The sequence below is a fragment of the Myxocyprinus asiaticus genome, chromosome 1 (assembly GCF_019703515.2).
Source record: "Myxocyprinus asiaticus isolate MX2 ecotype Aquarium Trade chromosome 1, UBuf_Myxa_2, whole genome shotgun sequence".
Lineage (NCBI taxonomy): Eukaryota > Metazoa > Chordata > Actinopteri > Cypriniformes > Catostomidae > Myxocyprinus > Myxocyprinus asiaticus.
The window spans coordinates 58,678,994-58,705,059 of NC_059344.1; the positions used below are offsets into that span (position 1 = coordinate 58,678,994).

The following is a 26,066-nucleotide window of genomic DNA, read 5'->3' on the forward strand; positions in this document are numbered from 1 at the left end:
AGTTGGTACAATGCAGTCAGACAAGTACCGTTCTCCTGGCAACCGCCAAACCCAGACTCGTCCATCAGATTGCCAGATGGAGAAGCGTGATTCGTCACTCCAGAGAACGCGTCTCCACTGCTCTAGAGTCCAGTGGCGGCGTGCTTTACACCACTGCATCTGACGCTTTGCATTGCACTTGGTGATGTATGGCTTGGATGCAGCTGCTCGGCCATGGAAACCCGTTCCATGAAGCTCTCTACACACTGTTCTTGAGCTAATCTGAAGGCCACATGAACTTTGGAGGTCTGTAGCGATTGACTCTGCAGAAATTTGGCGACCTCTGCGCACTATGCGCTTCAGCATCCGCTGACCCCGCTCTGTCATTTTACGTGGCCTACCACTTCGTGGCTGAGTTGCTGTCATTCCCAATCGCTCCCACTTTGTTATAATACCACTGACAGTTGACTGTGGAATATTTAGTAGCGAGGAAATTTCACGAATGGACTTGTTGCACAGGTGGCATCCTATCACAGTACCATGCTGGAATTCACTGAGCTCCTGAGAGCGGCCAATTCTTTCACAAATGTTTGTAGAAGCAGTCTGCATGCCTAGGTGCTTCATTTTATACACCTGTGGCCATGGAAGTGATTGGAACACCTGAATTCAATTATTTGGATGGGTGAGCGAATACTTTTGGCAATATAGTGTATATTAAAAATATGTATAAAAATGTTAGAAAAGTGTTAAACTAAAGCACATAAAAAAAGGATTTAGCCCATTCATATTCTAACTTGCTGTAAAGTGAAGTAAAAAGCAAAACGAGGAAAAAAAGCTTCATAAACAGTTCTGTCAACTTGGTTTTACGCTGGTAAATAAATCAGCAATTATGCTTTAAAAAAAAACACTCATTAAATTAAAACAATGAAGCCTTCAGTGTTCATTTTTTAAACATTGCTTCAAGCTTTTAAAGTAATTATTCAAGACTCAGTAATTAAATAGAGAACAGAGTAAAGAGTGCTTTTTGTTTTCAGCAACAGTAGCAATTAAACTTTTATTTTAAAATATATATACTTATGAAAAGTTATATAAATACATTAAAAAAAGTAATCTAATGCAAAGTAAAACTACTTAAATTATTGACAGTCTTTACCGTGTGATTATTAGATATACATTAATACTACTTTGATGCAGTCAGAATGTCTGAATGCCTATAACAGAGAGCAGCAGATATTAGGCTGCATTTACACATCGCACAGATCCAATATTTTGAAATATTTGATTTTGTCCCATCTGCTGATATATTAACAACTGTGTTTACATTAATATCGCATCAAGAGGGGCATTTTGACCCCCCCAAAAAAGAGCATTTGACTGTTCACACACACAGCTGCATTCGTCACAGGACACGAGTGCAACGGCAGACATACGCATGTGAGCGTTTGAAAGTAGCCAGCTGAAATCAAACAGCGCGTGGCTACCAAATTGTGTCAGATCTTGATACTGCTGGTATTGTTTTTGATCCGGTAGCTATTAAAATATTGAACTGAGCAGAGATTTCATGGTACCCTTAGCCAGTTGTTGCAGCCCCCTGCAGTTTGGGAACCACTGCGCTAGACTAACGTCTTTGGCCATTGTGTTTCTTAGTTTATTCAGCATCTCGTGCAGTAGCGCTGTTTTTTAGATGCCATATCAAGTTAAAAAGAACTACACCCTTTAAAATTAATCTCTAATCCAATTCCAAAATGTATTTGACCATCTTACAAAGGCATGCCACGGAAACGTTAACATACATAACTGAATCATTGTCATTCAAGAATAAGATCGCATGGGTGTCTTTGTGTCGAGGTCTTGATCACCCTGTCAGGGTTTATTTTGTGTTATTGTCTAACTGACTGTATATTGTCCCTTACTTACTGACTGTCTGTATGGGCCAAACTTTCTATACCTGTGCATCCCTGATTGCAACATAAGAATATGTAAGCAAACTAAACCTAAAAGCTGTGGAGCAAATTGCTAAAAGCGAATGTAAGTGTTATTACACGTGCAGCAAGATATTTCATGTTTCCATTAGGGCTGTGTGAGGCTGGCTGATGTTTGTGTGTCTCTTTATGTGGAGGAACAGGAATAGCAGGTTTTCCATCTGAGAGCTCAGGTTATAGCTCTACAGGGGGATCTGCAGGTACACTGCGCTCAGTTGGAGAGTGGAGATGATGTTCTGGGGGAGATGGATTACAGCCGTAAACACACCCAGGAATGTGAGCTGCTCATCAGCACTCTCAGTGAGACCATCGCCGCCCTTCGCCGCCAGGTCAGCCCAACTGACAATCATCATTTACATTTAGGCCAAGTTCAAAATGGCATACTACCATACTACTCCTACTATTTCTGCCATATATGGTAGAAGTAGTAAGAGTAGTATGGATAGTATGCCATTCTGAACTCAGCATTAGTCATTTAGCAGACACTTTTATCCAAAGCAACTTGCAAAATGACGAACATAATTCATCATACAAAAGCCAACAATATCCGCAGTATCACACAGGTAAGTTCTAATCATAGCTGGAGTAGTACAGAGGTTAGAGCAGAAGAAAGACAGAAGAATAAACAGCATTTTACAAATACAGAACACAAGTGCCTTATTTTTGTGGACTGATTAAGTGCTTATGAAAGAGATGTCTTCAGCTGTTTGAATGTTGAGAAGGTCTCAACAAACTGGGTGGGGGTTGGAACTGCATTCCACCACTGAGGAACAGAGAATGTGAATGATCTGGAAAGCGATGGAATAGAATTTTGCAATGGAACCACAAGGTGTCGCTCATTCTTTGATCGCAGGAAGAGAGAGGGGATATACTGTAGACCTGGGCTGCGTTCCACTTCAATTTTCACATCCACTTGCTAACTCCCCTAAGCATTTCCCCGTGGGGGAATCCCCACCGCCATTTTGGAATCCGTTCCACTTCGTTCAGTGAGCGAGGAAAGTTTCTGTTGACAGACCCTCAACCACTCGATTTTGACTGAGGGTGCGAGCCAACTCTGATGTACGCTTCAGGCAGCTCCATATCCCACAATGCAGCTCAACTGTGATGTGACAGCATATCACGTTCCATAAACGCCACCCCCACACAATTCTAATGTATGATGAAAGTGAAGTTAGGTCAATTAAGTAGTTTAGAAAAGTTATATTGAGTTTTAACAGCATAATATTTGTAGCTACCTTAAACTGTTTATCACACAGCTATAGCCTATGTGTTCATTGTTATGTTAACATTTTCGTAGGTGTAAATCTTGATTAATCCATTCTAACAATTCATTCTAATGAAATCTTTTTTTATATAGATTTATACATAAGACTTTGAAATCAATCTCCAAAAACATTGTTTTCTCAGGTGAAAAAATCACTAAATAGTTTCACAAATTGACATCAGCCTTCAACATGCTCCAAGTGATCAAGGGTTAAGGGTGTTCCAGTTAACACTCGCACAACGTAAGCAGTGACGTACATCCGAGTCCATGAGACAGAGTGAAGTTTGCGAGGGAAGGGGATACAAATTTGAAATGAAACGCAGCCCTGGAGGATTGAGTTGAAGTGAGAGGGTGCTGTTCCATTGGCTGTTATGAAGGCCAAAGTCAAAGCCTTGAATTTGATGTGGGCAGCTACAGGTAGCCAGTGGAGCGAGATCAAGAGGGGCCCTCTTTAGACCAACTGCAGTGGCTTAAAGGAATATTCTGAGTTCAGCTCAATCTACAGCATTTGTGGCATAATATTGTTTTAAACAATATGCGTGTAAACATGATTTTAGTGTTTTAAAATCACTTACTAACCTTTTCTGTGAAAAGTAATAGCCAAACCCAATGTCAACAAACCGCAAATGACTGTTAAACTTACAATTTAAACAACTTTTCAGCTCAAATAATGCATGAGGTTTAACAGAAGAATTAATATAAGTGCATTTATAAAATTGTAAGCTTCACATTTCTGCCTCAAAAAATTGGCTACATTCACTTCCATTGTAAGTGAATCACTGTAACCTTGATTTTTGCTTTTTTGAAAGAAATTAATTTACCATGATTTTGCCACGTGGGAACGTGTTCCTGAATCAACATCTTTTATTCGTCCTGGAACAACATTCCTGTCAAACAATCATAGCCCTTACCCAACCCACAACCCTTAAAGACCACATGAAATCAAAATTAGAGATTTTAGTGCATGTGTGTTAGCTTTGAGGTCAAGTCATTTTTATTTGTATAGCGCTTTTCACAATACTCATCGTTTCAAAGCAGCTTTATAGAAAATCATTCTGTAATGCTTATAATGTATTAGGTCATCTATATGCTAGTGTCTCTTCCCGAGAGTTAAATGAACTCTGTCAGGTTCAGATTGCACATCAAGCCAAATGAAACCTAGATACCACACTTCCGGGTGGTATGTGGCTTGTTAGTGTAGCCTGAGGTGTGAACACAATGGGCAAGGGAATCTAAGTCATCTTGGTCCAAAAGCAAATCTAAGCCCTAGATACATTTGAGTTGTCTTATTGGATTATATCGAGCTGCATAAAGCCCCCACACCTCCTACCATGTGACGAGAGAGCATTTGCAGGTGTTCATGCCCCACGGTGTCAGTAAGAGAGCTGTGACAGGCTCTTATGAGGAATTCTGGGAGTTGGAGTTGTTATTGATTTGTAGTTGTTGGGTAAAGATTGCTTGGAGTGACTGGTGTTTAAATGGACCTAAAGTTGTTTTGATTTGCGTGTATATGTGCGCTCAACATACACTGGGGGGCGACCAGGCAGGTGTAAAGTGGAAAAGCTTGCTGAGCCGACGGCATCTTGTTGAAATAATGGGCATTTCTCACAGTGGTGGGGCGACAGGGCTTGTCTACAGCCCAGTAGTGCAGTCACCTCTCTCTGATACAGCTGACACTAGGTGTGAGTTGTCCTGCCCTATCCTTCTTTTTCCCCTGTAGAACCACTGACCCAGCCCAGCTTCTCCTTTCTTATGCCTATGATGCCCAGTGCTCCATTAGCAATCCCTAAACAATGTGCTCACATACACTGTATTGATCTGACTGTTCACAGTCAGAAACTCAGAACACACACGTGTCCTTCAACCGTTCTTGCATGTCTCCTTCTCGTATCCTCATGTGTAGATGCTCTCCTTAAGTGCACCTACTTAAAACTTGCTGGACTGTCTGTGCCTAACAACTTGCAATGCACAGCATAAGATGTGCTCAGTAACTTTTAGCTAACCTCTAAACTTTTAAACAGTAATATGAATAATATTTTTGAAAAATATTTAAACTGATGTACACACATGAAATGAAGAGTCATAGAGGAAAAGCTGCCTTATTGCACATATGGTGCTAGATGCACATTAATGAGCACTACCATGTTGAGATCATTCGAGCCAAATATTACTCGATATTCTCAATAATCCTTTATATTTTGACTTCTTCTACAGTAAGTATTCTCTTTCAGGTCTGCCGCACCATTATTTAAACACATTTTTTCACACAGGTCTATTATTGTAGTAGAATTTATTTCAGCTAAACCCACATTATGTGGCATCAGACGTGTCAGGTTTGAAGCCAATGAAGCAATAGTAAGTATCAAATCATAATTCATGGCTTGACACAAACTAAAAACTAGTGGCTATCTAAAACCTCATGTCCCTGTTCCTTCCATCTTCCTGTTTCAGTAGGAAATACACCAAAAATAGAAAGAAAACTGTGCTTGTCAATTCGAATCATGTGAACTTAATGATTTTAATCAGTTGTTTATATGTCTTTATGTTTCTTTATTTATTATGACTATGTGAAGCACTTAAATTACCATTGTGCACCACTGCCTAGCTCATCTTTGAATTTATGAAGACTCTCAGAACCATGGCAACAGACAGTGATCAGGGTTCCCACGCATCCTGGAAAACCTGGAATTGTGCAATGTAGTTTTCCAGTCATGGAAAAGACATGGAAAATCAGAAAAATACCTAAATGTCCTGGAAAATATTTAAGTATAATAAAACTCGTTAACTGTGTTGCTAACAAGGTTTTTGTTGCATGTACAAAAACATGGTAACGATCGGGACTTGGAATAGGAATAAAATACACAAATTTGTAAAGTTTTGTTATTGCTGCCGGCTGTGCATTGTGAAACAACATCAACATTTAGGCTAACTGCCATGAATGAATCTCTGTCACATACATTCTCTGCTCATCTGCTGTCGTCTCTGTTTGCATCGATAATATACCATCAGAATTGATATGATACAAAATATATAAAATACAAATTGTTTTGTTCCAACATTGCAACATTGAGTTATAAAGTTTAGACAACGATGACGGTCGTACCACTGATTTAAAAAAAAAAAATTATTCACACCCTGAGTTGGTAACATGGTGATTCGGACTTTACACCTCATAATGTGAATGAATTTTCAACAATTCAATAATCGGGAGTCTGCTTATACTGCGGTTGCCACAGATCGTTCAAATTTGGCAAGTCACAATGTACTAGAGAACTTGTGTTCCTGTACTCAATTGGTAGAGCATGGCACTAGCAGTGCCAAGGCCGTGGGTTCAATTCCAAGGGAACACACACACACTGATAAAATGTATAACTTAAATGCACCAAGTCATGTTTGATAATCATTATGCCTATCAAATAAATGTGCATGTAACTTTGGTAACACTTTACAAAGTAACAATTTACAATAAGGTTGTATTCACTAAAGGTGCTGCAAGCAATTTTTTTGAGGAATGGCATGCACAAAATGTTCCTGATCGCTGAAAGATATCACTGAAATAGGTATGCTGAGATATCTCACTGGATTCTATGACAACACTAGACTCTGTAAACAGCAAATAAAGATCTGGCTGTGGGCTGCTGTCAAATCATTTTATGAGCCAATCAGTAGACTTTGAACTGGCATTAGCTATAAAATGCAGAATGTCATGGAATATGACATATTTGGATGAAAATTAAAGCTGTGTATTTATTTAATTAAATCACAGCTTTATATCTGCTTATCTGGAGGTGAGAAACTACTGTCAAAAACACACAGAAACGCCAAAATAAAAGCTCGGTTTAACTGGGCACATGTGTTTTTGCTTAAATTGTTTTGGCACATAAAATTGTGCCTTGAAAAGAGTGGGAACCCTGAGTGTGACAATGAAATATTGTCTTCATTAAGTCTGTGCCCATTTGGGAGTGTTTTATATTCAGTCTTGACTAAGCACAGATTCCCTTTACTTCTGACAGCACTGTGCTGGACTGATTTATCTCTCTCAGGAGCAACTTAACAGGCATTAGGCCCTGTTATCTGACCCTTGCCGACTGAAGAGAGGAAGATAGAGAGCCGATAAAGGCCGAGCTGCATACATTTTTACATGCTGTTTTAGTCCACAATGCTGACTGCCCAATCTTTCTCTCCAGATTACTGCCTTTTTCCTCATCACTTTACAGCATGGAGACAATAAGATTTAAAGCGATAGTTCAACCAAAAATGAAAATTCTGACATCTGCTTACCATCATGTTATTTTATGTTTTTTTTTTTTTTTTTTTTTTTTGTACAACAAAAAGTGTATGGCAACTGTGGCTATCAATCTTCTAAAAGGACAAAAAAGTACCATTAAAGTAGTCCATCCGGCCTTTGCTTTGTGTGAGGAACAGACTGAAATTATTAACAAAGAATTTCAGGAAACACTTTACAATAAGGTTTTATTTTTCACATGTTTCACATGTTTATATGTCCACTTTATTTCATGCAATAGTTAACATTTTAAAGCATTTATTAGTTGGTTAATGTTAATTTATATGAACGTTTTACATTCAAAGTTGTATACATTAATATTAGTTGATTATGCCCTGACTTTAACCAACAGTGATCAACAGTATATTTATAAATATAAAAAAGAATAATAAATTCTGTAAAAACATTATTGTTCATTGTTACATTATTTCATGATACTAATGCATTAATGTTTAAGGACAGACTTACATTGCAAAGGGTAACACTTTACAATAAGGCTCTATTCATTAACCTAAATTAATGCATTTATTAACAGAAACCAAGATTAACAAAAGCTTTTAACATATTGTTCATTGTTAGTTGATGTTAACTATTGCATTAGCTAATGTTAAAGTTGCTGTAAGTAATGCTAGCTGATCTGGAAATTCCTTTGGACTTAGCTATTTAGACACGCCCCCTCTTTACAAAACCCCACCCTACACTGTCAACGAGCAGCAGAGCAACATCTCAGTCGTCACATACAACAGTAGCGAAATGGCGCCTATTATGAATTTGAATATGGCGTTAAACCTGAATGATCCGCTTCAACAACTACAACACTCAAAATGATTGACAGGCATAAAGCATATCAAAGTCTACTGATTGGCTCATCAAATTTACAGAGTCTAGTGTTGTCATAGAATCCAGTGAGATATCTCAGCATACCTATTTCAGTGATATCTTTCAGGGATCAGGAACATTTTGTGCATGCCATTCCTCAAAAAAATTGCTTGCAGCACCTTTAGTGAATACAACCTTATTGTAAATTGTTACTTTGTAAAGTGTTACCAAAGTTACATGCACATTTATTTGTTAGGCATAATGATTATCAAACATGACTTGGTGCATTTAAGTTATGCATTTTATCAGTGTGTGTGTGTTCCCTTGGAATTGAACCCATGGTCTTGGCATTGCTAGCACCATACTCTACCAATTGAGTACAGGAACACAAGTTCTCTAGTACACTGTGACTTTCCAAATTTCAAAGATCTGTTCCTATCGTATGACTTTTGAACACGATTCTAAATAAGAAACTCCTCAATCTGAAGCGGTGGGACCCTGAGTTACTGTGTGTGCATGTGTGTGCTGTCTTCTAGGTTGAAGAGCAGGAAGAGACTGTGGTGAAGATTTAGGCTGATTTTTCTGTCTTCGGGCCACTCATGTTCACTCCGATGCAGACAATGAATCCCAGTTCTCCTGCATTCAGGAACAAGAACATGTGAGTTAACCATTAAACGTGTTCCTCATATTTGTAGTTAGGACACATTACATGTGACACTCAAATCTGCATGGATCCATCACTGCGATCTCTGCCTGTCAAAAAATGGCCTTTAAATGGACCCATCTGATCCCTGTGTCAAACATTACTGTATGCATTGACATTGTGCAACTCAGGGACTATTTATCAGTCATGAGTTGAGTCTTTGATTGAATCCAGAGAGGCTTCACACAGGTTCATGGGCACCTTTGTGACTAATTGTTTATGTCAGCGTAGCAGCCAGCCATCTAGCTTTAATGGAGTGTAGTGGAGCGATCCATCAGGCTGTCGGGGAGCTCGCATGTCAGCTGAGGTGTCAGCGTTTGGCGCGCTCTACGCAAATGGCTACGTGATTTAGTGCCCTCCTCGCACCACTGCCCATCCGCCCCCCATCTCAGATTGATTACCCACCAGCCTCTCTGACAGTGCCCGCCTTCTTCTGGCAACCTTTTAGCAGCGTTTTATAGATGGTTCGAGCTCGTCATTTGGCTATTTATACATATGTAAGTGGCCATGAAATATAGATTTGTCTTAACAGATGTTGGCGTTGGAGCAGCGATATCCAGCGCCTCGTGACACCTCGTTATTTTAATGGTGCCAAACGAAGGGCCCCCAACTGTGTCCGTGTTTGCTGATTATTCCTGTACTTTATTAGTTTAGCAATCACATCTTGGTTAAATGTGTCCTGTCTTCATGCAGCAGACAGACACACAGTGACGTTTCTCGGGAAAAGCAAGGTACATGTTACCTACTCTATTGTGACATGCTGCTTCACCTGTCACATTGTTATGCACATGCGGAACCTGGTTGCCAGGGTAATTAAAATGTGGCACCCACACACAGAGCATCCCAGAGCCTTAATTGAATGGTTAGCGTGTCAGTAGCACAGGCTGCCAGATTGGAGACGACACCTGTCAGGGAGCAAACTGGGTGTTTGCATTGAGTTGAAACCTTGGGTATTTCCTATGAAGGCGAATATGTTTGCTTGCACAGTGGGGATGCTAAATGAAGGCCAGACAGGAGTGTGGAATGGAGTTGAAGTGATGAGCAGCAGGTTTAGGTATAGCCTTAGGGATGGAGGCAGTCGGGGGAAGAGGGGGAATTCTCATCCGCCTTAGGTCGGCCCCTTCAGCGCCCCAGGCATCAACACTGCACCCCCAAGGCACAGTCACAGAAGTTTGACAGCTGTGTGATGACTTTGCATGTTAGTGGAGGTGTGTGTGTTTGTCCTTAGGCGCTGTTCCATTCAATGGAGCGCTACGGTCAGAGTGCCCAGGAGCTGCAAGCGTGCCAACTAGAGTTAGGGACGGCAGTGCGGCAGGTGAGTGAACTCACAGCTCACTTTCTCACTTGCCAGCAATTCTCACACTCTCTGTTACGAGCCAGCTTTTATGACTAAGGTTGTTTTTTGAAAACAGGGAGCATGTTTGTGTTTCTCTCTATCTATTTTCTGCCATCTTCAAGTCTGCACTGAAGCAGCAATGCCTATCACCTCCACATTATTTTCCCTAATTTTCCTCTTTAACAAACATATTTTAATTGATTTTACTTTGTGTTGCTTCCCTTAAGCCAGGGTTGTGACAAATTGGGGGCTCATCCAAACTGGGGGCTCGTCTGGGATTAAAATCTAAATAAGAACAAACAAAAAATTACATTTTCGTCTACATTGTTTTTGTTTGTTTGTTACTTTGTTTTGTGGTATGCTCTTTCTTTCCCATCTCCTTTTCGAGTTAACTCTTCCTAGATGATTATGGTTGTTTTAGTATCTTTGATCTATTGCAGAGCTACCTATTCGGAATCCTGGAGGGCCAAAGTAATCCCAAAGACTTTGATTAGCTGATTCAGATGTGTTTACCCTGCTGAACAAACCAGCAGAGGCTTATTGACAGGCTTATTTGCTACTTTAACCAGCAAGAATATTCCAAGATAGCATGTGGTTTGAGGGATAATTTCGATTGTGAAGCAACGCTTGTTGGTCAGAATCTGTAGCGCTTTTCAATAATGAACCCCTTTTAACTTGACATATTTTTAAAGCACAATACTAATGTGTGCAACGTTGGATTTTTTGTTTTTTGTTTTTTAAACAGAATGTACCACACATTTAAAAGATGGTATCATTATATTGAATTGTTGCATTATTATTATTATTTTGTTATTGCAGACATAACTTGATTCCAATTACAGTTTTGGTGGAACAAAGTCTTCCATGCTAAAAATGGAAGCTCATGTTGCGTTTTGGTTGCTGGTCCTGCAGCTTGGGATGCTGGTGTGCTGGTGTCTCCACCAGGGTTTTAAACTATCTTAACCAGCTTCATGTCTTCATGGCTATACATGTCCACCAGCACCAAACTAGCCTAGACCAGCATAGGAATTGCATGCTGGTTAAGCTGGTCTTTTTAGCAGTGAAAATGAAGACTCACTGGAAGACACATTGCAATACTATGCAAAAGTGAAGAACTTGTGACATTATTACCTCAGAGGTAGGTATAGAAAACGTTGTGCATGTATACAGGGTTTCTGGATTTCTAATCAACAGTGTGTGTGTGTGTGTGTGTGGAGTAATCAGGTTAAGAGGTAGTCCTTGACACCCATGCAGCTTTATATTAAGAGACACACACACGCTCAAATGACATTCTGCTCATCATTTTCTTAAATTCACACCTGATTTATAAATGGAGGCTGGAGTATTTCTGCAAACACACTGTCATCATAGCATCTCTGCAAAAACAAATGCATTCTATATGAATACACAACAATATGCAACCATAAAAATTGTGCGTGTATTGAAGAGGTGCAACGACTGCAGAACAGCTAAGGCAGCTCCAGGCAGGCCAGGGACTAGAAGAGGTGGAGTCTCTAAGGCAGAGGGTAGCCAATCTAGAAGAAGAACTGCAGGCAGCTCTAAGGCAGTGTGCCCAGAAAGAACAGGTAAACAAGTATACACACAAACACACTCATCGCCCGTGTAGGAGGAGCAGGTAAACACAAACATTGTTTGCTTGGAAGTTTAGATCAGAGATGTTTCACCTGTTACCTTTGTTTTCTAAGCCTGTAGGCATGTGGCAAGTGTTTCTCACCCTCACGGCTGGTCACCCACTTTTTTCTCACTAAGGCTACCCAGATGAGAGACGCCCTGCTAAGACAGTCCGAGGCAGATCTTCTGCAGGCACAAGAGAAGATCCGAAGCAGGATGGCAGAGACAGAGATATTCGTAAGGGCAGTCATAAAGTCACAAATGTTTCAGCCTTGGCAAAGCAATATCAAAACCCTTGCCAAGTTGATCAGAGTGTGACACAGTTTTACACAGCCGCAGTGTTTTAAGTATAATTAGATGTGTTTGCTTGGCAAGCATCACAGTTTCTATTGGTCATATTTAGGGTTAGGTTGAAAAAAGTACTTTTGTGGGTAATTTGTCTTGCACTGTTTGTGCCACAGACATAAATAGTACCTCAAATAATGAGCTTGTCGAGGAGAGATATGCCATTACTGTTCTGAGTTATCAGACTTACAAAACTTACCTGGTGGATGATAAAATGGGCAAAAATCTCATAGACCTAAATTAGAAAAGGGATACAATATAATAGAATTATACAGTGACTAAAAACGGTTCAAGGAACAAACCGAAAACAAATTAAAAAATGTGCAGAATTTATAGTGTCTCTTTCAATGATTCCGGAGTGAAAACATTATTTTTAAATGCTGGTAACCGGTTAGTAACATTATTTTGTTCAGATAATTTTTTCTCATGAAAGCAAAGACGAAAGGGTTTAATGCAGAAAATATTCAGAATTACACCACTTGCTCTTGCCTCCCCAAAAATTTTTCTTTTTAGTTGAACATAGAAAGCATGTGATTTCATTCTGAAGGAAACACCCCACATTTGAATGCCTATATTATATATTTGCCTAATTGTCCATTGGTTATGAAAAGAGTATAAGTTGATTTAGGACTTTATTAGCTCCAAAAGAACGATACTGTATGTGCATGTGTGCTCTGTGAGTGCAGAGTCCTGTTATTTAAAAAAAAGAATGTTATTAATCATTCTTTTAATTCATTCTAACTGGTTACCATTTGGTAAGGAGGCCGTGGAACAGCAGAATGGAAAAGTTTCTCTTCAGAACAAACCGAAAATTCGAAATAATAGGTTTTTAATCCCTGGACTTATGTACTAGACTTGGGGGTGGGCTATTATGACTTTAAACAGTAAGTAACCACCTAACAGACACTCAGAACTAGCAAGCACTCAGTCCCTCATAGCATTAAGTTCTGTATGGCAAGCACCATTTACATCAGAAAATGTCAAAATCTATTATTAATATTGTGTTTCTCTCATTGCACTCTGACAGCAAGGTATCTAAAACTCACTCTGGAAGTAAAATCTTTAAAGATCTTGGTTTATTTGTTTACACTTGTATGTGTTTCAGGCCAAGAGCTGGCCCGGCAGCAAGAGAAGGCGCAGTTGTTGGAGGGAGGTCAATGTCTGGCTCAGGAGCAGCTCACAGAGCATGTGGCAGAGGTGGTACAGGCAGAGAAAGCTCAGAGGAGACTCCAGGCAGAGCACAAGAGACTGACAGAAAAACTAGAGAACACCAAACGGGAGCTCCAGGACTCATGGTAAACTCAAAACACCCTCTATTTCGATTTTTCAGTGTGCTTGGAGACAATCCCAGTCTTTAGTTGGACAAAAAAGCAGAAGCTTTTGAAGAGCTGTTCGTTCAAGACTCACTCCCTCAGGACGATAATTTTTCGACATTCTCACACTCATAGTTAGGCTGCTTGTGAAAATATGAGCCAGTTAATCCATATTTCTCACCTTTATGCTGCCTTCAAGTCACATTTGATTGATTGTACATGTTTTTTACAAGATGAGTACATATGGATGCCACCACAATGTCATAATTACCTTTGGGATTTTTCTGTAACTTTTAGACTTCATGAGTTCAGGATGTGTCAGTTAATGAAATCATGGCACCAATTGGCATTAGTCATAATTAAGCAGCAATTGTAAATGCGAACTGTATAATTAGGTATATATTTGTAGTTGACACACAACATCAATTTCATCAAGATTTAGGTTAAAATGTTAATAAATTTATAAGGGAAAATGTACGTTTTAGGTTTTGTAACTGGTCGCCTCTTCACATTTTTACCATTTTTAATCACCTTTTTGCCTTCATTAGTTCACTTAAACTGTCCTGTGGTGTGACTTTTAAAAAGTACAGCACACAATAGTAAATATTTAATGTAGTCTGTCATATAATATGAACTCATTAAATCTGTATGCATAAAAATGGTAACAGAACTGTAAAATGCTGTTTAAAATAGTTTTAGATGGAGTAAAGTATGTCACACAACAGGACACTCAAAGTATTTGAGGTCAACTAATCATTTGCATTTTGTATTCTGTTGATGAAGAATAGATTTTAAGCTAGTATTAGTAGTATTAAGAAACACTACTCTATTAGCTGGTTTATGAGGCCACAGCGACAATATGTTAAGGCATACATGACACCCCAAATGCATCCTTTAATCTTCATTTTTTGAAGTAGCACCTAAAAGCTTCCATTGTCGGTAGGTGAAGAAAAAAAAAAAACTGAGTCCAGAAATACAGTACTGTGTAAAAGTTTTAGGCATTTGTGAAAATTTTTGCATAGTGAGGATTTTTTTCAAAAACAATGTCATTAATAGATTTCATTGATCAATTAACATACAGAGTCCAGTAAACATAAAAAAAAAGCTAAATCAATATTTGGTGTGATCACCTTTGCCTTCAAAACAGCACCAATTCTCCTAGGAACACCTGGACTCAGTTTTACTTGGTTGTTGGCAGATAGAACGTTCCAAGCTTCTTGGTGAATTTCCATAGTTCCTCTATCTATTTAAGCTGTCTCAATTGCTTCTTTCTCTTCATGTAATCCCAGACTGACTCAATGATGTTGAGATCCAGGCTCTGTGGAAGGACTCCTTGTTCTTCTTCTATTCAATTCTATTTGCAAAGGGAATGTTGAAATCTATAATGTATTTCCTACAGTTACACTAAAAGCAAAAGATTTAAAATAACCGTTTTAAGACAGATGTTTTGTGAAAAATATAATGTGCCTAAAACTTTTGCAAAGTACTGGATATAACTAGTCCGTTTTGTTCCATTCAAAACCCACCTGAATGCATATCATGGCGTAATTATGACTTTCAAACCCACAAGTTGTAACTTTACAGGAGGATTTGAAAGCATCATTTGACTCTTACCTCTGAGATTTCTTGCCGTTACTCTGACTGACATCTCAGTGTCTGCCCTAAGTTATGATAAAGACTCTAGAACAGTAAGCCACATGGTAAAAATGCTACCGGCATTATCAAGCAAAGCTGCATTTCCCAGGACAGCTCAGAGAGTGTTTTTGACTTCACGACTCTTGGCATGCTGCCTTTATCTCCCACCATGAGAGCATTGACCGCTCGATGGAGGAATCAGGGCAGGTTTGCATCTATGTGTGAAATCAGATGTTTAAATGGCTGAAAGTGAGCATCCTAACTAGCACCTTGTCAAAGGTCTCTTGTTCAGTCAGTCTTCCTCCGGTGCGCCACGCAATTTCCCATCTGCCAATATGCATTACGAAGGATTTAGTAATTAAGTGGTAAGTTGAGAACTAAATTGGGTGTTTGTGGGCCACAGAGCCACCCTGAGGTCCCCGCAGCCATGCAGATAGGGGATTCTAATTGCTAGGGATATTGATCATTCCCGGCGAAGGCGTGCTGGGGGATTTTGCGAGCGATTGATTAGCTGTTACCGTGACCGCCTCACCAATGGCAGAGAAAGAGCTTGCAAAGTTTTAATAGGATCTCCCCTCGCTCTTCACCACCTGAAAAAGTGACACAGCACCTAGTCAACCACCCGCTTCGCTGCCCAGACACCCTCTCTATGAATCTCGACTTGTCATTCACTTGTTTGGTAAGGTTTGAGAGGTTTGGATTGGACAACACCTCTCACTTCTGGTTCATTTACCTTGTTTCTGGCCTTTCCGATAAACCAAGCATGTCCGTGTCTCAAGTGATTTTAGGCACTGTGGTGGGTTTGATTTGTTGTATTTGTAAAGCATGAGCGTATATAAGTTGGATTCCATCACTCATGCTCAATGAGCTCATCAGTGGCTGCCGTTGTCGTACTGCTCTCATAATTAGTTTAGGTCCTGCTCATTAAATATTCACACTTGCCTTCTCTAATTAAATCTAATCTCTCTCTCATGCGTACCATTCCTGTATGTTATCATGCCTCAATTAAGATGTATTCTGGTCTGTTTGACTGGTTAGCTCAGCTGGAGAGAGATGTTCTGAAAGATGTTTTGGTTTGGACTGAAGTGTCCCATGATGGACTATAACTGTGCACTCATATAGAGCCAATTATTATATAGAGCACACCTATGAACAGCTCACAGTCTGTTTACTGACCATTGGATGCATTTTACACAAAAAATGGAAAGAGTTAACTGAAAATGGAAGGTCGAATCTAAAGTGTTCCCAACGTCTTGGAAAATCTGGAATATGAAGGTAAAATTGTGCCTAAATTATTAGCACGTGCAGAGGAAGATTTGTGAAAGCGTAAATCAAATTGCAAGCGTAAAAATAAATTGCATGCTCACAGAACGTTTTGTAAAGGCGTAAATCAAGTTCCAAGCGTAAAAATAAAAAAGTAAAACATTACCAATACTTTAATGCTTGCATAAGTGTAATTCATGTGTTGTGAATCTGAAATTTCATTTTAACACAAAGTAAATTTGGTGCGTATTCTTCTGACTCGCTTACACTTTTGGCACTTTTTTGCACCTAAAAATGGCCTAAAACATTGCAAACCTGCAATCAGCGATATGCAAGCAAAAAAGGGTGTCATGAACAGCAAAATGGATTGACAGCATAGAATCAGTCTGTATGTGTAAAATAAACTCCTGCAAACGTGTAAATGACTTTTTTTGTGGCATAAATAATTTCCAGAAATAATCCGACATACACTGTTCCATCTTCCCTTTGTTGCATTCACACTTTTGGCACAAATTTCTCACTGAAAAGAGTTTTGCAAGCGTGAGGGGGAAGGCGGGTCTACCTGCTTCTAGTAACCAATAAAATTAGGTTTTCCTTGACCAGTTTACTCTGACCTGATTGGGTTAACAATGTGACAGACAGCTTGTTCTTCATATGGCTCAGCATCATTCCTCTGGATATCTCTCCTCTCTTAAATATTAAACTGTTATATTAATACATACACATTCTTTTATTGCGAGTGTAAAGGTGAGCTGACACCATTTATTGATATAAATCTCAATCTGGTGTTCAAATGTTTCTTCTTGTTGCTGTTCATTATTTTAATTATATTTTAATTACTTTCAGTTATCATTGGCATGATAAATGGATGGATGGATGGAACTTGCTGGTCTCATTGAACTCATTCTAAAAAACAAAATTATATAAGTAAACTAACTATCTGTCTGTTCACAGAGTTTTGTTTTATATGGCTACATTTATTAATTGGCTTTCTAGCATGAGTTTTGTGATACCAGATAATCCCATCTATGCAATTACAGATTCACAACACATGAATTACACTTATGCAAAGCTTTAAAGTATTGCTAATATTTGTTTCTTGTGCTTGCAACTTGATTTACACCTTTACAAAACGATCTGTGAGCATTCAATTTATTTTTACGCTTGCAATTTGATTTACAATTTCACAAATCTTACTCTGTGCATGCAAATTTTTCTGTCACGCTTGTAACTTCATTTACGCTTTTACAAATCTTACTCTGCACATACAAATCATTTAGGCACTATTTTACCTCCATACTGGAAATATTAAGGAATTTTAAAATTGTGTTTTCCATGCCTGGAAAAGTGATGGAAATTAATAACATTTCAAAACTCATGAAAAAAATTAATTAATTTCTAGTGAATATATATATTTTTTCTATTTCTATTTTTTCTCTCTTTTTCACTTTTTTCTAAATATGTCATGAGTTAGCTGTTGTATAGAATAAAACTTGCTTGCAAGCCATAGTGATGGCCCATTTGTCAGTGAATGATTCTTTTGAATCTTTTCAATTAAGGTGTTGAAACAGTTCAATAGTCAAAATTATGCATTAACATCTGAATCAAAATTATTTAAAAAAAATCTGTATCCAGTAATCTCAAATGCCTTAAAAGTTCCTAAAGAGAAGTCTTGGAGATTCATTGGTCAAAAAAGGTGGGAACGCTAAAACCTAAGTGGTTGGGTGATACACAACTTCCAGGATTTAGGAAGCACAGGTTGGAAATAAAGTTATGTTTACAAGGTACTGTACTTGGTTAAAACAAAGAGCTTTTTTGCTGATGAACTGATCACTGTATTTGGCAACGTTTACCAGGTTAGTGACATCTCATTAAATCATTATAAAATATTCAGAGATTTATTTGAGACAATCAGCAAGCTAGATATCCATATGTAGAACTGTTTGTGACCTGCTATACAATTATTTGTTTTTTCCCATGACAGTCTATTATTGTATCAGCTATTTCAGATTTACCCACCCATAAATGGCAACAAAATAAAACAAACTATGGCTGGTCACTTTACATGTTAGTCAGGCAGCCTGTTCCTATTTAAGTAGAAGGATATTGGCCAGATTAAGGCCACATCCATGCTTATCCATTTTAGTTTAAAAACACATCAATTTCGCTATCTTTACGCCTCTCATCCAAACTATAATAGCGTTTTCCTCCACTGAAAATGGAGAGTTTCGAAAATGTTCTCCATTACTGCATACTTTGGAAAACGATGAAGTTAGGATACTGGAAAGGCGTAAATGGATTAGTGTGCATATGGCCTAAGATGCAAAGTTAACCAGACTCTGTGCTGACTTTACTATTACGCAGTCCAAATAATTTTATGCTTGTCCAAACTAGTAAATACTGGTTTGGTGCTGGTCTAGCTATTGGACCAGCAAACCAGCATCTCACACTGAAGACCTGCATGCAAAACACAACATGGCAGGGTTTTGCACGCTGTATGGTGTGGTCATTTCATTCTCCACTGGTCTCACAAACCTGTTGCTCCTTTTTAGTGCACTCTTGTGAAGTCTTACTTTAATATAAGTTGTTAGTCTCATTTGTTCAAGGATGAGGATGGTGAAGAAAGGCTGTTGTGTTCCTCTACAGGTTGCTGGTAGAGCGTGTGAAGGCAGAGGCCAGCAGCTGTAGACAGGAACTGCTCAAGGCTCAGCAGGAGAAACAGCAGATCCAGGAAGAGCTGGCCAGCAGCAGAGAGAACCTCTCAGCCCTGCAGACTAAGGTGAGAGGTGTTTCACACTTGTCCAGCACTGATTCAAGGCTTTAAACGGCTGTATTATTAAACAAAAGTGCTCTACAAAGCCCCCTGTAAGGTCATGATCCATTGTATTGATCTGTATTGATTGGTGTGTGCTTGAGGAACTGTGTGTGAGGCTGCATGCTTACAGGCGTTTATACGGTGGATACATTCTTGTGTGTGTGGTTCAGTGGAAAAATGAACAGGCTAGGCAACAAGAGCAGCTAAACAGAGAACAGATATCGGCCTAAATACAGAGAGATCAGCTCAGAACAAATATGTTGTCAGTACAAAAACAGATACAATATTTATTTCCAGGTTTAAATTCAATTTTGATTCCCAGATGTTCAATTTAGTTTCAGACTTTTGCATCCCGCTATATTTGTGTCAACAAATTAATAATGAGGTTTTGTAGGTTATATCAGCTGTCTACATTAGCGTTAACTTTTGAAGTGTAGGCAGTTTATCTCTGTGCTACTTGCAACTGCCATTTTTTCTCCACCAAATCAATCAGTTTTCGATTGAATTTGCATTTCAACAATTTATTTAGCTCCCCTCAATACCCATTTATACACACCCATGTAAAATATCGACTGCCCTTCACATTTGCGTATATGCGCTCATAGACTGGGGGAATCCCAGACGTTTATGTAAGAGGAAAACCCCACTTTTGCAGTGCAACTCTGCTACAGGTTGCGATAGAAAATGAAGGAAACTAACACAGCTACAACTCTGGAATATCTGGAAATAAAGAGAAGCTACGGAGAATAAAATAGCGAAGGATGCCATGTTTGTTATTTACACAAGTGTAGGTGTAAAATATTGCAGCAAAATGTAACCAATAGAACACTTCAAGGTTAAAATGACCAATTAGTTTAATCCTGTGATGATGTTGCTCTGCCCAGTTAGCCAAAATGTTAGATTGTTCACAGAACTTGTTGGAACAACATCAGAGAGAGACCTGTGAAAGAAAAGAGAGAACATTAGCCAGAAACAAGCCTTAAAACAAGACTTTCTAAAACTTTAGAAAGTTTATTTTCCAACTTTGTGACAAAACTTTATTAACTACAGACACACACGGGAAAATTCAACACACAGCAGTTGTTGTTTCAAACATGATTTGGTCAGTTTTTTCCCCCTTCTATTATGTGTGTGTGGATTTCACTCTGGATGAAGATTGTATGTTGTGAAGGCAACCATTTCACAATCAGACAAGATGGCTAGCCACCCATGACACAGAATACGGATCAGATCTCTTGGATTTGTCTTGCTCTAACGGTTTGGATATTTTGGATTTTTCTTTCCCCCTTGGTACAAGAGTTGAACTTGAAACTGAACTGACAAAGTATCTTAAAAAGGATTTTGATAAGCATTTGATCTATTTTTCAGTGATTTATAAATTCACACAACCAGAGACTGAGTCTTGAGTAGTGTGGAAACATTTTTGTACTTTTGTTCTTTCTGTGACTGTGGTAAATTAATGTTCATTGTTCATTTACATTGATTTGGCTGTATGGTGATTGCCTGAAATGTACTGAACCAAGGTGAAAAAAACATTGAAACAAGTTAAACAGCTAGTGGTTTAGTACTGAAAAAAGTGCTGAAAATTCGGAACTAAACTAAATAGGAACTAAAAATAAGACCTAAAATATTTCAAACCAAACAAATACTTAAATGGGAGCGAAAAAAACAAGGTTTAAATAACAAAAAGGATTATTACTAATAATCTATTGAACTATTTGAAACTTTATTTTCCTTTTGTATTTCATTTTCTTACATTGCATTCAAAGAAACAGACTGTAAAGGGAAACATTTTATTTTTGTTAATATTTATTGTTCTGTCAATATCAATTTATTTTCCTACCAACAATTTATTTATATATTTTCCATATAAACAGCTTTATTTTCTTAATTGTGTGTGTGTGTGTGTGTGTGTGTGCGTGTGTGTGTGTGTGTGATTGCTTCTGCCTCCACTACCTCCTTTTCTTAAAAAAAAAAAAAAAACACAAATCTGAGTTACAGTGAGGCACAATGGAAGTGAATGGGGGCCAATTTTTGAATGTTAAAATACTCACTTTTTCAAAAGTATAGCCACAAGGCATTAACAATATGCGTGTTAATGTGATTTTAGTGTGATAAACATGCTTACAAAACTTTTCTGTCTAAAGCATGGCCATCGCCGCCAGTCAGGGTCATTGCAAGGATTTCTGGGCCCCCTAACTGTATATTGCTATGGGTCCTTTACCTATAAAAAAAAATACAGTTTGGAATTTGTTGTGGGTCCCCCTGGACCTTTGGGCCCCTAGAATCATTACCACCTTTCACCCCATTAGCCTACGGCCCTGCCGCCAGTATTGCCATGGCAATACTACTTTTCTCCATTATTTCGGCTTCATTAACCTGCATTTTTAGCTCTGGTAGATCAAAATAGAATCCACATTTGTGATCCAGTCCTGAATTTACCTTTTGCGTTGTGATTGGTATTGTTGTGATTGGTCAAAACCAATTGGTTGCTCTGCTGTTTAATTGAATGTTCTGCTTCAGAGCGGCCACATTTCCCACCCAGAGAAGATGAGAAGCATGAGCAATGAATGTGAGAGGATAAAATAGCTATCTGTAATACATATTATTTGTTTGTAGTGTATTATAGATTTAGACTATTACCATTTCATTTTTAACGTTGTTTTACTCTAAAAGACAACAAAGAGCTTTCTAACTAATTATTAAAAACGATATTTTATTTAAGTCCTTTCATTGGACATAGTGGATATGGAACTTCTACCATTACTCTAAACAATGTTTTAAATAAAAAAGGAACTTGATTTTCAGAAGTTTAATCGCTTTCCATAAAAAAATATGTATATCACGATATATGCTTAACCACAATTGTTAAGAATTTCACAGTACAATATTTACGTATATCGCCCACCTCTAAAAGTGACAATTACAAACATCAAACTAATTGAGTCCAGTAAGATGTCAGGTCCAATGAGTAAGTGGTGTTTCTGTAAACAGACATGAGCAGCAAAAGGAGACCGCTGGTACCTCATCACCCATTAGTGAGAGTTTGAACAGGTTAGTAAATAGTTTAGTAAGTTAGATGAAGTAAATGTCCAAAAGGAGGTCTAAACCAGGCAGTTTCAAGACTGAAGCATCAAGAGATTGTTGGAAGAACACAGTCAGGAAGAACAGGCCTTGGCTGGAACCAAATAAACTTCAGTTGGTTCAAAATTCAGCAGCCAGAGTGCTGACTAGAACCAAGACATATGATCATATTAGCCTCATTTTATCGTCGTTACAATGGCTACCTGTTAAATTTCATATTAATTTAAAAATTCTGTTAACTACATACAAAGCTTTGAATGGTCTAGCTCCACAGTACTTAAGTGACCTTGTACCACGCTATATTCCATCACGTTCATTACAATCACAAAATTCTGGCCTATTAATAGTTTCTAGAATATCAAAATCCACAAAAGGAGGTAGATCCTTTTCATATTTGGCTCCTGAACTATGGAATAGTCTCCCTAACACTGTTCGGGATGCAGACACACTCACTCAGTTTAAGTCTAGACTAAACACTCATCTATTTAGCCAGGCATACACCTAATTTATCCTTCAACTCACAATTAGGCTGCTTTAGTTAGGTCTGCCGGAACCAGAAACCAGAAACATTTATCATGATCTATAACTCTGCAATAAATTGAATGGCATCTATGCTAATATTATTCTATTTGTATCCCTGTCTCAACCTCGGGACTCCTATCCTGACGTCACCAGAACCGGCTGGATCCAACTCCATTCCTGCTTTGTGTCAGACTCCACTGCTACGTGTCTCTGAGTGATGATGACTAAATGCAGCCGGTGTCAGCCAAACATCACTTCAGTCTATTACGATGAACTTCAGAGGATGAACTGATGCCAACTCCAACCATAAGACATGGGATACATCATATGTCATTGCTTGAACCTTGGATTTAGGACAGACCTCACCGAAATTACCGGCCGGTTGAACTGCGATGCACCTCACTGATCTCTTCCTGCATCACCTCGGTCTAATTATGGACTACACTCTTAAAATGGAATACGTAGACTATCAATTAATTGCCAACAAAAAACTTCATCAGCCAACAAACAAAGGACAATTGCATCTATGTGAACTTCTGCAGTTAATCCAGGATGGTCTTCAAAGACATTAGTCATTAATCTTACAGTTCTTACAAAATCTTTGTTTTAGCACTGACCCTTAACACTTACTTAGTTTAATAATTTTAAATCATGACTTGCACTATACATAATTAAGTAATATTGGCATTATATTCATTCTGTTTAGCCAGAAGGGAACTGGCCCCCACATTGAGCCTTGTTTCTCCCAAGGTTATTTTTCTCCATTAACCAACATCTAATGGAGTTTTGTGTTCCTTGCCACAGTCGTCTTCGGCTTGCTCACTGGGTTTCTAAATACAATTATTATTTAATTACTTATATTTAAACACAATTCACAATCGTATTTTATCAAACTACACATTATAGATATTACAGTTTCATTTTCTGTTTATGCATGATTTTTTGTAAAGCTGCTTTAAAACAATGCGTGTTGTGAAAGGTGCTATACAAATAAAAATGACTTGACTGACTTGACTTGGGGGGTGGCTCCCAAACTGTGGTCAGCTGCCTCCCGAAAACAGAGGAAAGAAATGGTAATTACGGAAGTAACTTGGATGGAAGTGGAAGGGTATAAGGTCAGGGCAGTCAGCCAGCAGCAGCAAGGGCACTGGACCGTATGGGAGGGGACATCTTATAGAGGTTTAGGATGGGCTGACCCCCAGGGGTACCCCAGGCCAGGCTAAGTTTTCTAATAAGATCCACCTACGATACCTTACCAAGTCCTGGGAATTTTTCTCTGGGTTATGGTTAAGAGGAGAGTTGCCCCCTCTGTGAGGCCCCAAGAGCATACTTGCAGCACATATTGATTGGGTGCAAGACAGCCCTGGCACAGGGATGTTACAGGTGGTAGCATGATCAGGTCCTGCGGAAGCTGGCAGAGATGCTAGAGGTGCATAGAGTGAAGGCAAACAAAGGCAACCATGCTCCACAGAGGCAGGATGTTGATTTTGTTAAAAAGAGAGGTGCCGCACATGGCACAGCATGGAGGGAAGCCAGATCAATCTTGGTGCCTGGAAGTGACTGATCAATTAATGGTTGACCTTGGCCAGCAGCTAAAATTTCCTAAATTTCCAGAAGTAGGAAACTGAGGAATAGGGAACCTGGGTGATATGTGGTGAGGGCTTGTGCTGAGGTAGTATACCATATGGAACCAGTGGCACTGAGTTACCAAGAGATACGGTGCCAGTACCAGTAGGGCACTGAGTATGTATCTCGGTGCCATTTGGCCAATGGGCTGGTGCGTATGGTTGTGTCGAGGTATTATGACATATAGAACCCTGGTTGCAAGTAATTAGTGAAGGAAGGATGTCTGGATGGGAAGGCAAGGATGAGAGGCGTTGGAGGGGATCCGGTGTCCAGCTGCGGGGGGTGGCAGGGAGACGTCCCTGAACGCTGCCCCACCACCAGGAGATGTTCTGGGATTAATCGGGCGAAACACTGAAGATAGGTGGCTCCCGGCTGATGACCCCACAGCTGGGCTGAAGGCACTGGTGGAGGTGCGGCAGGCAATAATGCCCAGCAGGTTATTACAGCTGCCCGTGCATCTGTTTAGTTAAGTGAAGATAAGAATCATTACACCTAGTGAGTGAACATGTTAGGATCCATGATAGTAACTATATATGAGTAATTAGTGTTTCTGTAAACAGACATGAGCAGCAAAAGGAAGCAGCTGGTACCTCATCACCCATCAGTGAGAGTTTGAACAGGTTAGTAAATAGTTTAGTAAGTTAGATGAAGTAAATGTTCACAACAAGTAAGTTTAGTGATGATTAGAATCATTAAACCTAAAACCACCTTAAAACAAAACACAGCAGACAGTGAAAATTTTGTAATTTTTATGATCTCCTCAAAAAGAAAAAAAAATCTTGAACCATTCAGTTATAATCTATAATTAATAATAATAAAATGTATGATTGTAATGATTTTATGTTGCTTGCAAAAAAACAAAAACAAAAAAGTGTCAAATTTGGCAATACTACTTCGTGGCATGTGATAGCACCCTTGGTCTAGAGTTATTGCCAATTTCACAACTTCGTTGCCATGACAATGTAATGTCAACAAACCGACAATTTAAACAACTTTACAGCTGAAATAATAGAGTTACATTAGTACATTAATAAGTGCTTTTACTTACTTTTTACAAAATAAGCTTCACATTTCTGCCTTTAAACCCTCAAAAAATTGGCCCCATTCACTTCCATTGTAAGTGCCTCACTGTAACCTTGAATTTGGCTTTTTTAAAGAAAAGGTGTCGAGTTGAAATTAATTTTTGTGGTAATAACTATAATTATACCACAAATGCTGTGAATTGAGCTTAATTTGTATTGAACCCAGAATATTCCGTTAAGCAGCTTTCTCGCAATAAACGACTTTCTGGTGTCCATGTAAACACGGTCACTGTTAAGGGGTCATATCAATTACATTTTTCTTCATCTTTTGCGATATGACTCTGATGTACTATGTAAACACACGGTAACTTTCAGAACTCAAAACTTTCTCCCCTGTCCAAATAGACCATTTATTGAAATTACACTGCAAAAACAGCTTGT

At 38.8% G+C, this 26,066-nt stretch overlaps 2 protein-coding genes across 5 annotated transcripts in view; one reads left to right on the top strand and one right to left on the bottom strand.

Moving 5' to 3' along the window:
• Positions 1-2,150: 2,150 nt before the first annotated feature.
• On the top strand, positions 2,151-23,877 carry LOC127431213 (cingulin-like). 2 transcript variants are annotated; one of them, XM_051682579.1, is made up of 8 exons: positions 2,151-2,290; positions 8,866-8,987; positions 10,261-10,347; positions 11,816-11,954; positions 12,139-12,237; positions 13,451-13,640; positions 19,203-19,335; positions 23,131-23,877. In XM_051682579.1, the coding sequence occupies exons 3-8, from the start codon at positions 10,276-10,278 to the stop codon at positions 23,203-23,205; spliced, it is 708 nt and encodes a 235-aa protein (XP_051538539.1). In that variant the 5' UTR covers positions 2,151-2,290; positions 8,866-8,987; positions 10,261-10,275; the 3' UTR covers positions 23,206-23,877. The 2 variants fall into 2 exon arrangements, with proteins under 2 accessions (XP_051538539.1, XP_051537841.1); XM_051681881.1 differs by lacking the exons at positions 2,151-2,290; positions 8,866-8,987; positions 10,261-10,347 and having other exon boundaries at positions 11,653-11,954.
• LOC127440458 (pre-mRNA-splicing factor ATP-dependent RNA helicase PRP16-like) overlaps positions 19,745-26,066 on the bottom strand; it is a 66,045-nt gene continuing 59,723 nt past the window's right edge. For all 3 annotated transcript variants that reach the window (XM_051698219.1, XM_051697420.1, XM_051698989.1), the window contains one exon: positions 19,745-20,311. In XM_051698219.1, the coding sequence (XP_051554179.1) occupies positions 20,221-20,311 (91 nt within the window). In that variant the 3' untranslated portion in view covers positions 19,745-20,220. The remainder of the gene's footprint in view (positions 20,312-26,066) is intronic.